The sequence below is a fragment of the Anser brachyrhynchus genome (assembly GCF_964034855.1).
Source record: "Anser brachyrhynchus genome assembly, chromosome: 11".
Classification (NCBI taxonomy): domain Eukaryota; kingdom Metazoa; phylum Chordata; class Aves; order Anseriformes; family Anatidae; genus Anser; species Anser brachyrhynchus.
In genome coordinates, this window is record NC_137706.1 from 19,444,631 (window position 1) to 19,459,656 (window position 15,026).

At 56.3% G+C, this 15,026-nt stretch overlaps 2 protein-coding genes across 4 annotated transcripts; one reads left to right on the forward strand and one right to left on the reverse strand.

Moving 5' to 3' along the window:
* The first annotated feature begins 1,365 nt into the window (after nucleotides 1-1,365).
* RASL12 (RAS like family 12) lies at nucleotides 1,366-6,732 on the forward strand. 2 transcript variants are annotated; one of them, XM_080607853.1, is made up of 6 exons: nucleotides 1,366-1,492; nucleotides 2,346-2,462; nucleotides 3,125-3,181; nucleotides 4,527-4,600; nucleotides 4,669-4,859; nucleotides 5,439-6,732. In XM_080607853.1, exons 2-6 carry the CDS (start codon nucleotides 2,354-2,356, stop codon nucleotides 5,821-5,823), a joined length of 816 nt encoding a protein of 271 aa, XP_080463979.1. In that variant the 5' UTR covers nucleotides 1,366-1,492; nucleotides 2,346-2,353; the 3' UTR covers nucleotides 5,824-6,732. The 2 variants fall into 2 exon arrangements, with proteins under 2 accessions (XP_080463979.1, XP_080463978.1); XM_080607852.1 differs by lacking the exon at nucleotides 1,366-1,492 and adding an exon at nucleotides 2,023-2,153.
* On the reverse strand, nucleotides 6,684-14,012 carry SLC51B (SLC51 subunit beta). 2 transcript variants are annotated; one of them, XM_080607846.1, is made up of 6 exons: nucleotides 13,802-14,012; nucleotides 10,181-10,281; nucleotides 9,309-9,683; nucleotides 8,861-9,004; nucleotides 8,132-8,222; nucleotides 6,684-7,340 (listed from the first exon to the last, which is right to left on the reverse strand). In XM_080607846.1, exons 2-6 carry the CDS (start codon nucleotides 10,218-10,220, stop codon nucleotides 7,121-7,123), a joined length of 870 nt encoding a protein of 289 aa, XP_080463972.1. In that variant the 5' UTR covers nucleotides 10,221-10,281; nucleotides 13,802-14,012; the 3' UTR covers nucleotides 6,684-7,120. The 2 variants fall into 2 exon arrangements, with proteins under 2 accessions (XP_080463972.1, XP_080463973.1); XM_080607847.1 differs by lacking the exon at nucleotides 13,802-14,012 and adding an exon at nucleotides 11,573-11,680.
* Nucleotides 14,013-15,026: the final 1,014 nt, after the last annotated feature.

A 15,026-nucleotide genomic window follows, 5' to 3' on the forward strand; every position in this document is an offset into this window, starting at 1 on the left:
GGCAGCCAGCGGCCCCTTTCAAAGGCATCCGCCGCGCTTGCCGCCCACCCAAAAGGCAGGGGGGTCTCCGGCGGGGGCTGCGGGTCGCGGTGGGGCTGCTGGTGCTTTCGGGCATCCTCCCCGTGAGGCCCCAAGGGGCCGCTTCCCACCGCAGGCGCTGGGCATCACGGGGAGGGCTCCACGTGGTTGTCCTCCAGCTGGGCCGCGCTGCTGGGAAGAGCAGGGCGCTGTACTATTTTTTCCCTCGCAAACGTCGGTTTTGTGGCCGCAGGGGGGTAAGGGACGTCAGCAAACCTCGGTGCCTTCCAGCCCGGCCGTGGGAAAGGGGCTCTGCGTGGCCAAGGGCAGGGAGAGACGTTTACGGGGCGCTTCCCTTTGCAAACCGGCCCCGGAGCTCCCCCAGGCACTTGAGCAACAGGGGCAAAATTCATCCCTGGCACACGAGCAATGGAACCGTGTGCTTGCACGGGGACCCCGTGGCAATAAAAATGAAGTGTAGAGCTGCCCAAAAATGAGAGCTCCACGGGGCTCGCCCCGCAGCACCCGGCTGCAGCAGAGCCTGGAGGGGCTGCCGGCGGAGACGAAGCCACCTGTGACTCATGTAAAGAAAAAACCATGAAGAAAAGTGTCGTTTGTGGCACGTTGCTCATCTGTGTGCTGTTCACAGCTTTTTCTGGTTAGAAATCCCGTTACGCATCCCTTGCGGGGTGCAGAGGGGGGCAGGCACCACGGCTCGTCCTAGTCACCACCTGCAGCCCCTGATTACTTCAGAGCCATAATTTAAGGCAAGCAGCATGCCCTGCCCCAAGGCGTTTTGTCCCTCCCTCCTTATCCCATCTGGCTCGGGTGTCCCAGCACAGGAGCAGTGGGCTGCTAGGGGGTGGCGGCACCATGGTCCCACTGGGTTCCCCCAAAAGCCCCCCCACAGGCAGAGGACGAAGCTCCGCAGCACCCTGACAGCAGGCTGCTTTACGGGAGCCAGCACAAGAAGATCTTGAATGGCTTTAAAAAAAATAAAATAATCTGGCTCTGATGCCTTGAAGCACGCTCCACCTCTGTCCAAAGGCGATTTGGGGCAGGGGGGTTGTTGCCATCCCACCAAAATCAGTCCCTGGAGGGGCTCTGCTTCCCACGGGGGATTGACCCTGTCCATCCGTCCGTCCCCCCCCGGGACAGCAGCGAGGCTTGCAGGGGCTTCCACGGTCACAAACTATTTTGGGAGGGTTTAAAAATATCCTCTGTGCGCTACAGGGCAATCATCCCAGCGGCGCAGAGCCCCGCACGGCCGCAGCAGCCCCGCGCCCCCCCGGGCGACCCCAGCACCCGACCCCTGCACAACCCCCTGGGGGGCCGCATCCTGCCCGGGCAGTGCTGGGCGCTGAGCCCCATCCCGAATGGCTGCGATCGCCATGACAACGCTGACTTCAGCTCCCTCCTCCTCCTCGCCTTTGGAGCCCGTTGGGCTGATGGCTCGGCGCGGCCAACAGCGGCGGTGAGTACTCCCCTTGGGATCGCGTTTTTTGGGTGGAAAAAGGGGATTTTTTTTCCCCGCTGAGCCTGCCAGCAGCAGGCGGTGCCTGTGCCCCAATGCATCCCGCACTGAAGGAGCGGGGAAAAGAGCCGGGAAGGACGGCGGCCACGCTGGCACCGCGCTCCCGTGCGCTGCGTCTGCCCGCGGGAGGTGCAATGAGCGTGCCGGCCTCAGCCTGGGTGCTGCAGGGCTCAGGGGGGAGCTGGGCTCTGCTTTGCGTTTGTGGGGTCCCAGCGAGGTGCTGGGGAAGGGGATGTGTAAGGGTGGCCGCCGGGTGCTGAGCTGGGGGGGTCCCCACGGAGGCGATGCCGGCGATGGTCCCCCCGCAAAGCGCCGCTGGGCACCAGCGGGCAGCCGGCTGCCGCCGGGGGTCTGCAGGGCTGCCCCCCCCGGGGCGTTGCACCAAGGGGACAGTCCTTGGGGCGGCTGGGGACGCGTGTCCAGCCCGGCCCCGGCGCGGCAGCTTGCCTTACAAGGAGTTTGGCTGGGGCCCGAGTGGTGGGAGCAGCGCTCGCCTCCGCCTGCCTCATTCATTGGGAGCGCGGGCGGCGAAGGGGCTGCTGCTCCCCCAGCCCCGCCGTGGCCTCCACGCACCCGGCGAGCTCCGGCCTCGGAGTCACAGGTGGGAGGCTGCCTTCCTCTCTTTCTCCACGGGCAGAGGGTGGAAAAGGGGGGTCCCCGTCTTCGTGTTCGCCCCAGGGCTGCGGCTGGAGGCGAGCGCATCCCCTCGCCGGCTGGCGAGAGCGGCCGCGTCCCTGCTGCCCGGCGGGGAGGTGGGTGAGGGTCCTCACGTCCCCCCTGCTCTCTCCCGCAGGACCCAGGATGTCCTCGATGTTCGGCAAGCCCCGGGCTGGAGCCGAGCGGCCGCCCCAGAGCCCCCTCGCCGAGTGCAACGTGGCCATCCTGGGGTGCCGAGGGGCCGGCAAGTCAGGTGAGAGCCGGCACCAACGCGCCCCCCGGGCTGCCCAACGCTGCCCTTGGGCTTTTTGGCACCCTTGGGTGCCCGCCCAGCTTCAGCTCCCAGCACCCTGCTCTCCCGGCTCCTGCACCGTTGCAGCATCCCTGCCCCGATGTTGTGCACCAGCCCCGAGAATTTTTTATTTTATTTTTTTTTTCATGTTTGGGAGAGGAAAAAGTTTCTCCGCAATCTTCCCAGAGCGGGTCAGGGCCTTTTGGGTCAGGCCCACGGCCGTGGCTGGGTTTCTTTGCTTTGCATGCGATGCCTGTGGGGTTTTTTTTAGGGTTATTTGTGGACGTTTAGGGTAGCAGCAGCATCTCTGCTTGTGCGGATCGGGGCCAGCAGGCGGGGGCTAAGTGGGTCCTCAAGCATTGGTGCCCAGAAACCCTCCCCATGCCCCACTAGTGGTGTGAAAACCTCCCCAAAATGACCCAGAATGGCTTTATTATTTATTAGCCACAAGGCTCTCCTGGGAAAGACTTTGGGGAGAAGAGGTGCATTTTGGCCGGGAAGAGCTCGGAGGCAGGCGGTGATGGGAACGGGGGGGTGATGGGTTGGGGACACCACGGGGGGTCGCGGGGCGCTGCTTCGAGGGGTGACCGCGCTGTCCTCACCCACCCCTTCCCCTCCTGCAGCCCTGACGGTGAAGTTTCTGACCAAGAGGTTCATCAGCGAGTATGATCCCAACTTGGGTAAGGCGCTATCTCCGGGGTTCTCTCTCCTCCCTGTTTTTTCCCCGCATGTCCCCGATGTGCTCCGGCAGAGCACCCTTCCCACGTTTCCCACAAATATGGCATTTAAGGAAAAAAAACTAAAGACATGAAAAGCAAAAGAAGGGCTGGATTTGACCCAAACCAACCTGTAAAAACAGCGGTGAAAGCAGTGCTCGCCCCGTGGGCACATCCCACAGGGATCATCATCGCCTTGCATCTCCGTGCCAGAGGCAAAACCCCATTTTTGGGGGGGTTCTGGGGGTACCCATGCCTCCTGCTCGCTTTTTTGGGGTGTTTTGCAGGAGAAGGGGACCCGCTGGGAGTGTGGAGGAGGCAGTGTCCCCGGGGGCTGTGCTGTGCAGCGAGCGGGTCTGGGCATTTTTTTCCGCTCCGTTTGAGTAATTAATAACTATTTTCCTAGGCCTGACTCCAGTGCGCAGTGAAGAACTGTAAATGATTTATCAGGGACATTAGGGAGATATGGACCCCGTCCAGGAACCAGCTCCAGCCCCTAATAACTCTTAGGAAAGAAGGAAAAATCCTTTATTCAGATCTTGTTTGTGGTTTCGTGGCGGTTCCGCCGTCTTCCCATGGCAAAACCTTCCCGAAACGCATCCCCTAAGACCCAGCTGGGAGAGGGCAGCTTCCAGCTGGGGCACCACACGGCAGCCCCCTTGTTTCTAAAGCCCTGTACCCTTTTCTAAAGAAAGGAGCTGCTGCTTTTGCCTGATTTATCAGAAGCCAGCCCCGTGGCAAGCCCCCAGCAGGCTTTATCTTGCTGGGTCGCAGCGTTTAGATAAGGGCTGAGCCGGGGCGCAGCCACGATGGCCGTGCCGGGCTCCCTCCCGTCCCCATAGGAGCACACAGAGGGGACAGGGGGTGATCAGCCCACCATGGATTTTGGGGGAATTTCATGGGGGTGAACCCTGGAGGGACCTGAGGGTGTTAGGGAGGGTTTGGCCGCTGTGGTTCGGGGGGGTGAGGATGCTGCTGGGGTGAGCCTGGAGGGGGACCCAATTTCCAGCGAACTGGGGGCACAAGGTGCTGAGCTGTTTTGATCCTAAAGAGAAAAAAAAGTAAAATAAAATAAAATCCCACCCTGCATTTTGCATGCAGTAGGAAAAAGCTGCCCCCTACCAGGCTTGCCGAGCTGCATCGCCGCTGCGCCCACCTCCGGCCACCCCAAATAACGCCCGTGTAGGAAGGAGCGAGGCGAGAGGACGCTCCTCACCGGGAGCTTTTTCCACTGCATCCCACCCAGCCAGGGCTTTGCTAGGCGCTGGGGAACGTCCATCCCACCCTCACAGCCACCCTTCCCTTGCAGAGGACACCTACACCTCGGAGGAGCTGGTGGACCAGCAGCCTGTGCTGCTGAAGGTGATGGACACCGCCGACCAGGTGAGGGGCCGGGCAGCTCTCCTCGTGCCAACACGGGGCCGGTGCTCACCCGCTCCTCTCGCCCCCAGGACGGCCCCGGGAACTGCGAGCGCTACCTGCGCTGGGCCAACGCCTTCCTCGTGGTCTACAGCATCGACGACAGGGAGAGCTTCGAGGGCTGCCGCCGCTACCTCGACGTCCTCGCCCGGCACGCGCGGGGCTGCCAGCACGAGAGCCCTGTGCTCCTGCTGGGCAACAAGCTGGACATGGAGCAGTACAGGTACCCGCAAGCCCCTCTTTTCCCGCTGGGGAATTGCTCGCGGATCCCCGTGACTTGGGTGAAAAGCTCAGATGTGAGGGTTTGGGTTTTTTTAGTGGTTATTTCCACCCGTGTTGGCATTCGTCGCATCCTCGTGCGTATCCGGGGAGGGCTCTGCGGGCGGCCCTGCCGCCCACGGGGGGATGCGCTTGCTTGGAGCCCACCCCTATTTTTGGTGGGATGTTTTTTCAGCTGTGTCATAAGGCAGCGTCAGCATGCTTTGGGCTTTGAGCTACAGCTCCTTGCTGGCTGTTTGTGCTGCTGTGGGACAAGCTGAGCTTGTGTCCCTCTGGTCCTCGACTCAAACGTCCTGATTCAGCCATCCCCAGAAGGTCCTGCTCTCGGGACCTGCTTTTTCCCTTTCTGTGGGGATGTGCTGGCCCTGCCACCACCCCCAGCCCCCTGCAACCTCGCTTGGCACACCTTTTTGTCCCCTCCTTGCCCTGAGACACAGACCCCTGTCCCCTTCCCGCACCATCACACCACCAGGACGAGCGCCCCGAGCGAGGCTGCGCCCATCGTCCCCCGTCCCCTCCGTAGGCAGGTGACCAAAGCCGAAGGGATGGCCCTGGCCAGCAAGTTCGGGTGCCTTTTCTACGAGGTGTCGGCGTGCCAGGACTTCGCGGCAGTGCAGCACGTCTTCCACGAGGCGGTGCGGGAGGTGCGGCGCGAGGCGGAGCGCAGCGTGCCCCTCCGGCCCCTCTTCATCGCTGAGGAGCGGCCCTGCCTGCACGTGGCCACCCCGGCCACCTTGGCCACCCGGCAAGGGCTGGCCAGCTGCACCCTCAACACCCTCTCCACCGTCAACTACAAGGAGATCCCCTCGGTGGCCCAGGCCAAGCTGGTCACCGTCAAGTCCTCGCGGGCTCAGAGCAAGAGGAAAGCGCCCACGCTCACCTTGCTGAAAGGCTTCAAGATATTTTAAGGCGCGTCCCTGCACGAGGGAGCAGCGAGAGATCCCCGTCCCCCCAGCTCTGCGAGGGGCTGGGAGCATCAGGAGCGGGGACCTTGTCCCGGAGACACGTGCACAGCCCTGCCTGGGCGATGCAGCTGCGGATCTGGGCACCTCCCGGGGCCGAGAAGCATCGCTGGGAGGGCGAGGGCTGTCCCCAGGGGCAGCCGGCGGGCCTGGGCATCTGCAGACGGATGAGGCCACGCGCTGGATGGAGTCCATCAGGCAGAGATGGGGAGCCCAGGAAGGGTGAATGAATCCCCAGACACAGAGGAGCCCGTGTCGTTCACCTGACAGGTCCCCTCGCCGAGCAATAAGTAAGGGGAATTTCTTTTTTAATCTGAACGAGAAAGTGGCGGGTAACGTTACAGCCGACCAAAGGTCTCAGGTGTCCTAAAATTGATTCCCATGCATTGAAATAAGTCATACCAAAATAGCTTCTTTTTTTTTTTTAACCAACTTTTATACGACGGTGTTCCTTTTCAGAGGCTTTGCAAGGAGAGATGCTTCACTGACCAGGACACATTCCTAAAAGCTTTTGTTTAAAAGGCTGACGTGATGCACTTCCCAAATGTCTTAAATTATTTCATGGCTTCTGTGTGTGCCCTGTGAAGGGTGTGAAGAGAATCCTAACACAGAGCACCGTGTGCTGTGACCAGGCTCTACCTATGCCCAAGCCAAGGGCTGTGTGTTTGAGCTCATCTGCTGTACCAGGACAAATGTTCTGCTTCTCCCAGGAGTTGCACGGATCTGCAGAGTGAAACACCCCCATGTACATTTGTACATATATACATATGACCTTAGCGATATGTAGAGAGAGATTCGATAGGGGATTTCGATGAACTTTGGAAAATATTTTAATAAAGATGACTTTTGAAAAGAGCAAACGCTCCTCTGCTTCAGTGTCAGTGTTTTCCTGAGGGTGCCTTCCCCCGCTGACCACGGTGAGAGCCCCCAGCCCCTCGCGCCTCGGCTCCCAGCCCTGCGGGCAGCATCTGGGCGAGGGGGCGACGCTCGCGGGAGGGAAGCCTGGAGGCAGCTGAGAGCAGCGGGTAAAGAGCACCCAGACGGAGCTGAAACGGGGGAGGCACGGCTTTGAGAGTCCAGAGCCACTTCTGCTGATGCAGCTCTGCTGCTTCCCTTTTTTTTCTTTTTTTTTTTCCCCCCCCAGGCTAAACTGCATGGTTAAACTTCCCCATCTCCAATCAGTGTGAATCGAGACATTCTGATGCGTTCCTTTGAGACTAAGTGGTTTCACTCCAGCCGGCCGTTACATGGCATCCTCTGAGCTCTGCTTGTACAGGGTGGTGATGGTCCCGTCCTTCCACTGAACCAGCACCTCTCCTGCCCTCTCCTCCTGCAGCGCCGGCTCCCGCATCTGCGGGCTGCCCGGGCTGTACTCCTGCACCGGTATCAGGGCCTGCTTGGCTTCCAGCTCAGCTTGCTGGGCAGCTTGCACTGCTTCTTTGTACATGTGGATCTTCCTTTTCCTGCAGGGAAGGCATAAAAAGGAGATAAGGAGAGGAGCAGCGAGCTCGGCCCGCGTTTGGGGCGCGTGCCTGCCCGAGGTGATGTTACATCCGTCTGTTTGCGTGCTTGGCCCCGGGAATGCGTTAGCTGCTTACGGGAAACGCTGCCAGCCACGCTGTGTCGTGTAAGTGGTCTGAAGTGTTTGAGTACACACAGCCCCAGTGTTTACTCGTGGAGAACACAGCACACCACGCTGCTTAAAGCAAGGCAGTGACACCCAGCAAGCCGTCGTTAATACGAGAGCGTGGCAGGGCAGGCTTGCAACATCTCTTTTAGTCTTATTTCAGGATGAAAGCTCTGCCTGTGTGTTTCCTCGCTCTAGAAGGCAGCGAGTTACTCCTCAGCTGCAGGGCTGCTGTGCAGCAGGACGGCCCAGGGAAGCACTGTGGGATCACAGATGGCTGGGGAGTCCTGCTCGAGCCCCTGTGTGCCCCTGTACTCATGGGAGGGCAGCTCACGTACACACATTCGGTGGCATTTTCCTCCCAAAACCTCTCTTGGGCTGGCCAGTGCTTTTGCAGATGTTTTACTGGTGAGGATCCAGGGCACAGAGAAGTGAAGGTGCTTGATCTGAGTGACATACAAGAAGTGCAGGAAGGCAGGGAAGGTTTTACAGTGAAGCAGGGGTCAAAGGAAGTTTGTCTTTGCTCTTCTCTCCATCCCTCAGTGCTTGTTCCTGCCCTGAAAACCCCCCATGTCATCTGGTTGAGGTCCTTAGCGCACCACCGCACCCCAAATTTTCCTCACTCACCTGTTTCGTGTAATGTTAATGCCCAGGAGGAGAAGACCCAGAATCGTGACCACGAAGGAAAGAGCAAGGATGGAGTAATTCCACGTTGATGCTGGGGGAAGCACGGAGAGGCAGCGTTAGCATGCACAGAGCAGGGGTCTGCAGAGCCCAGCCAGGCGTTTTCCATCTGCCTCATGTGGCTTTTCCACCTTGCCTGAAAGCTGTGAGAGGCTGTGCCCGAGGGTGGGAGCAAGGCCGAGAGGTGCAGCACCCCACCACGAGCACTGCTGGAAAGGCCCCTCCTCCCTGCAGCCTTTCTCACCACTGCCACGCTCAGGAAAATGGATTTTGCCCCAGAATATGGGATGCGCAGTGCAGATGGCAGCAGATGTTCTGTCCTTGGGTTTCGTGGCTTTGAAGTTGATCCTCAGGGCGCTGACCCACTCATATTGATCCGCTCCCTGCACCCTGCCAAAATCACTGGTGATCTCAGACCTTTGCTCTTTTGGCAGAACATGCCTGGAGGGAGGCTGGAGCCCTCTCTGGGAGAAGACCCTACCACAGCAAAGCGCCATGCCTGACTTCACACATGGCCTGCTTCTTCGGGAGGTGAGGCTGAGGGTTTATATACCTGGGGTAAATACCCTCCTTAGATAATTCCCTCAGGCACCTCCGCTGGGCAGGAGGGTTCACAGCCAAGGACCGTGTATTTCTATTTGGACTCAGCCCAGGAACATCAGCGGGACTTACGGTCTTCTGTGCGGAAGAACCACAGCAGATCCTTCAGCTTTTCGGGATCCATACCCGCCACGAGGGTAGAGTTGTATGCTGTGTGGTCGTACACCTGCGTGCTGGTAAGGGCTGCATGGAAGTAGCTCTCTTGCACTGCCTTGGCTGTGGAGGAAAAGAACGGAGAGATACAGTGGTCTTTCATGGCAATACTTGAGTTGAGAAATGGCCTTCCCCTTGGCCCCAGTGCTGCCCACTACATTTCTCCAAGCAGGCAGAACCAAGCTCTGAGTGCACAGCCTCCTTTCCAGTACTCAGAAAGCAGAGGGTGTCTCTGGCTGTGGTGTTTCTGCAGATCGCATTATGGTGGGCTTTCCCAGGGCTGGAAAGACCCCAGGATGCTGACCGTGCCCTCCCACGTTCCCTGGCGGTGCAGGTGCACCACCGGGATCCGGTGGGCAGCACTTACCTGCTTTCTCCTCGCAGACATTCCCCTCCGTGCCGCCTTGCAACCACTGAGCCTTGAGACCTCTCACGTTATCAAGACCAACTCCTTTCCTGCTCGCCACCAGGTAGCTCTGGCTGCTGCCCAGAGGAGAGAGCAATGAATTCGAGCAGTCCCAGCCCGTGTAAGCTGTGCTGTCACAGGGGCTTTGCACTATGCTGGCCTCCACCACAGAGAGGCAGCTCTGCGTGCCGTGATTCATCAAGGAATCACCCTGCCAAGACCAGTCCTGGAAACGTGATGCTGGGTTACAGTCCTCCAGCAGCAAACTCTCATCCTCTGGGCTGGCTTGTAAACACAGCTTGATTTTAGCATTCTTCATCAGAAAAGCTTCCGTGTCTGCAAAGAAACCAGAACATGAGTGTGGCCACCCTGTCACAACATGAGTGTGTCACCTCCGTGGCAATCAGGTGTCTTCTCTGGTGTCAAAGAGGTTGCAACTGCTGTGAGCAAAGGCTTAGGGTGCAACTTTCCCCTTGGTTGAGTCAGGCTGCTGCCAGTGTGTACATGGGAGAAGGGGTCTATGTCTTGGAGAGGAAAATACCCTATTTACAGACAGTTGAGGTCCATGTATGCATGCCTTTGCCATAATGCTACCTGTACGTGTGCACACTCAAAGAGGTGTTTGTCCTCAGCCAGTGAGGCATTCATAAGGTCATGTAACAGCGCTGGAAACTCTCCCATGTGTGCCTCCAGCTCCTGTGAGCCTGCCCTGCACACAACGTTGTGTTGCGGCCCCTGCTGAGCCCAGAGTGGGTGAGAACCTGTGACGAGGCTCAGCCTTGGCATGTGTAGGTAGCTTCCTTCACCCACACTGCCGTCCTCTAAGCCTTTACCTTGCAGCAGGAAAAATGGGATTATCCAGAGTATCTTCATATTTGTATGTGCAGCTCGGATGGATCACGACTTCACCAGTGTTCGTTCAGTGTGCGGATGCCTGGGAAAGAGAGAGGTGAGAGGTGAGGGATAACCTCACAGTACCTTCTGGTAGCTCCCACTGTGCAGTGCCACGGGTTTTATCAGTGGGAGCCCTGAAGTTATCATGCAGAGGGAGTGGAGAAAGCAGGCCAGCATGTTTCTTTTCTGGTGACTGCCGAAGATGAGACAAAAGTACAGATAGAAGTGATCATCTTCCAAACAACCCTGTGCTCATGCTGACGCCCCTCCCTGCTCCAGCTTTGTATTCAGAGAGGGGACCTGATGGACCTGTGCAGCTGTGCCAGCTCTTTCCATCTGCAGACACGAGTTTGAGCTGCCAGGATGGCGTGTAGACACAGCCAGCGGCTCTGGGAGCCACTGGGGTCTGGCACAGGGTGGGTCTGGCACAAGGCCTGGGGTGGGACCCCTCGCCTGGGTGACCCTGTACAGGTGGGAGCTTGGCGGCTAGAGCCAGCCCCTCCCCAAATAACCTGCCTTCTTCCTCACTCCTCTGCCATGATCCCAGAGAATACGTATTTTGTGGGCAGCGATGATCTGCTGACAGCCCACGGATGGCAGAACAAGGGTGTGGAGACGAGGAAGCAGAGGGCTCAGCTCCAAGAGGAGGAATAGCCAGCTTGCCGTTGAGGCAAAGGTATCTCCCATCCCTCAGGGAAGCAGAAAGCTCCTCCTTGACCTTTAGTCCCTCATTTGTCAATGGCATCAGTCCAGGTTTTATAGCTCCTTGTCCAACTCAACTCCTCAGCCTCCTTTGGAAGGACCCGATCAGAGCAGAGGGCTTTCCAGTCCCCCTGGCCCTGTCCCCCCGGCCTGGCTGTGTCTGCGCTGCCCTCCCAGTGCATGACGCAGGCAAGGCCAAGCGAGCTCGGGCAGTTATGTCCACATTGCCCCTAAAATAACAGCTTGAGCGTAGGCGTTTTGACACCTGAACCCCGACGTGTGGCCACCCAGCTGGTGGTCCCCGAGCCGAGCTCCTTGTGAGTGGAAGAGGCTTGAGCACAGGCTCACAGCAGGGGCTAGCACTGACGTGGATGTTGCCTGGAGGACTAATGCCTGCCAAGGGAAGGAATGGGCTCAGGGACAAGGAAAATTGTCTACTGCAAGTTACCTCGAGACCGTAAGGGTGGACCTACCCAGCCCACTGCTCAGCCAGGAGAGAGCAGAGCTGCTGTCACTGCTCGCTGGCCTCACCTGAACTGGCACCCGCTCGCAGGCGAACGACACGCTGGCCCCACAGGCGATTAATTATTATATGAAGTCCAAGACTTTTCTGACTGCCTGATACTCACAACTTTCATTCGCACTCGTAGCATGGCCCGGCACTGTCTAAAACTGTTCCCTGGAAATGGCTCACGAGCATGTTCCACGGCGCCAGGCGTGTCAATAACACTCCTGCTGACTCCTCAGGCAAGCGTTTGTCCTATCGGTTATAGACCTAATGATTGCTACTATTTCCACCCCCCCATTCTCAATGTCTTCACAATTCAAAGTTCACGTTTTATAGCCAACCAGGCATGCAGGCTTGCTCCCTCCTGCCAGAAAGCTGCCTGTTAGCGATGCTTTTAGGACAGGGCTCTGAAATATCTCACGTGTCCCCTTTGATTCCATATTTCGGAAAATACAAATAGAGCTGCTCCCCACAGTTAGGTATGCCAATTACCTTGCAGTCCAGGTAAGCTTTAGCTATTCACATGGATCACTCCACAGAAAGGAGGAAATAAAGTGCTGGTGCCAATGAAACCAACTTACAAGTCTGCTACACCCTAATAAGAAGTGCCACTTGAATGTGTTAAGTCTTGCCGTGCAAGGCTTCTGTCTAATCATTTGCTCAAGCAAGAGCATTTGACATGCAGGTTGCTCATTTTCTCCTGAGGTGTTTCATAACCTGCAGGCTACCTCCCAGTATCTGCACTGCCGCTGTCATGCACAGCAGGGACACAGGAGAAGACTGCTAAAAGCAGCCTCTCGGGAAGAATACAGCGGCAGAATGGATATTCATCTCGTATTAACAGGAAATATAGGTGAAAGCCTTTAAAGGAATCCTGCTTTTGTAAGGATCTTTGACAGCCACGTTGAACTGACCGAACTACTTCGGAAGTTTCGCTCTCCAAAGCTACAAAGCAAAGTGCTCCCAGGTCGGTGTGCCTACCCCAGCGGAGAGCTCGCTCCGGTCCTCCACGTGTGGCTGACCCAGGTTCTCCAGCAGGGACCAAGTAACAGTGAGCCCCACAACAAGGCTGGGCACGCTCTGGGGAGTTTGGATCTATTAAAGTCATCTCCTCCTGCCTTCCCTGAAGAGCTGCTCTGCTCCGCTTCCCATATCCCAGCTTGGGTGAGCACTGCTCCAGCACACAAGGTAAGAGAGCCCAGGTGGTGCCTTCTCCGCTGTTCCCCTGCAGTCTCTCTGGCCTCTGTTGGATGGGGCAAACCCGTAAATCCAGGCCTTAGACATCTCTAAGCTATGGGATTTGGTCCCTCAGCCCTGTGAAGACAGAGGGTGCTTCCCAGCTTGGGTACAGCACGGGGAGGTCAACGAAGAGAAAGTTCATGCGTTTTAGGCATGTTTGGAAGGAGGTGGGAGGAACAAACAGGCCGGTAGCTCTCAAGGAAACATTTTGCCTGTGCCATTTTGAGTTTATATTTATGCCTGAACAATGTCATTTTTTATTTTTTATTTTTTTTCATTTTTCAAATGGGATGTTCACATGAAAACCACAGCTGTATGCTGCGTGTATGTCATAAACTAAGAGTCACTCACCACTGCCATCCCAAATCCTCTGGTTCAAAACCAGGACCTGTGGAATTTGGTGGCATCCTACGATACCTCCAGAAAATACAGAAAAATGGCAAGTGACTGCTTCTTACTATTAAGATGGAAAAAAAAAAATCTGAAAAGATGATCAAGCACAGCCTCTGGTAGGATGACAACGTCCTGCTGGTCCTCCTACTCAGTCCTCATTACACAGTATGCTTACGGTGTCCCAGTCTTTGTAAATTTGTGTCCTCTTGCCCTCCAGACTGTCTCTCTGACGGTTATCTTAACCGACTGCGTTAGAATGTGACAGTTATTCCAAATACACTATGCAAGTGGGATGCCCTGTCTTTGGGATTCATACAGGACATACGGTGTCACACCATGGAGACACAAATGGATGGGTTTGGGTATATAAAGGCACATTGAGGACTGAGTTCACTTAAAGAACACAATAAAAATGCTTAGCATTTAAAATTTTGAAACAAGAAGGCAGACTGTAGTACTTTTCAACCTTTGTAAAGCCAAAAGTTAAAAAGCAAATCTAAGTTATATTAGATATTTTCCAGGCTGTTTATATGCAGGAGTTATCCCAGCCTGCTTCTCCCTTCCCATTCATTCTCTTCTTAAATATGTCATGCAGCCTTTACTTAACATTTTGAGGATCTGAGTTTCCTAACCAAAAGAAATGAATGCATTAACAATAGCTATAAATTAACCCACCAGCTAGCGCACCAGGAATGTCAGTTAATCTCAGCTAACTCACCAGAAACACGCAGTTCCCAGAAGAGAGGCAGCTACATTTCTTCTGTAAGCCCTGCCGTCTGAGGACGTCTGCCCTGAGCACCCGGCAGCGCCTTCCTACGGTGACAAGGTTGCCCGTCCTCCTCCTCTCGGAGTGCTACGGGCTGTGATTCATTCTGCTCCTGAGTCATGTGCGAAGGTTAGTCCAACAGGTGAGGTTTGCTCCGGTCCCTGAAAAAACACACCTCTTTAGTGGGTCCATTTACAGCACGGGGTGAACGACCTTTTCCCAAAGAATGAACCGTAGGAAACTTCCAGTTTATTTGCTCAAGCTATTGGCATTATCAGTATTAAAATGACACTGTAATAAGTTACCCCAGGGGTTAAAATAAGGGATACTGTTCATTCTGCCTGGCTCCGTCCTCATTGCATACAGGAAATGTGTTCCTGATAAGCAGGCATTCGCCTTTTTTTAAAAAAAAAAAAAAACACGAATGGTCATTCTAAGGAGCTCAGAGCATCTTAAAGAGTGCCTGGTTTTGCAGACAAACGTAAAGCACCCATCAGAGATTGTGCCATCTGTGTTAAAGGTAATGGGCATCTGAGTTGGCCAAGTTAACAGAGGGCCAAGAGGCTTTGCAGCCCGAGAAGGCTGGTGTGGTCTTTCTTTGCCAGACACATTTGGGGAAGAGGATTCATTTTCAATACAGCTTCAGTGCACTGCCTGATCCATGGATATCCCAGCTGGATCACTCTCAGTGATGGGCTTTGTGCATGCTGCTAGCACTGGTTAGCTTCAGCTTAATGGGAGACGGGCACAGTCTCCGTATGTTCATCCTGTTCTTGGTGTTTTCCAGCTTGAAATAAAGTGTCTTTGGCATTGCAGCCCTGTTCCAGAACGATTAATCTTTTGAATCCCACCCTGCATCCGACTCAGAGCTTCCCCTGGCTGTCCCTGTACGTCACCCAGCAGACAGAAGAGTTTCGCTGGTCAGTGTCAGCCTGGCAGGGCTCGGGTCAGAGCTCGCACCCGGAGACACATCCTCTGGGATGGGGATCCACCACGCTGTAACTCATGCTCTCTTCCTCATTTCAACTTGGGTCATTTAAAAATACACCTGGCCAGCGTAGTGCAGTCTCCGAGGAGAAGGATGGAGAAGCTAACCATGGCAAAGGAGGGGCTGGACCAGGACAGGACTGCAAAGCCCCAACAGGTCCCTTTTCATCCCAGGTTCCTACACAGCTTG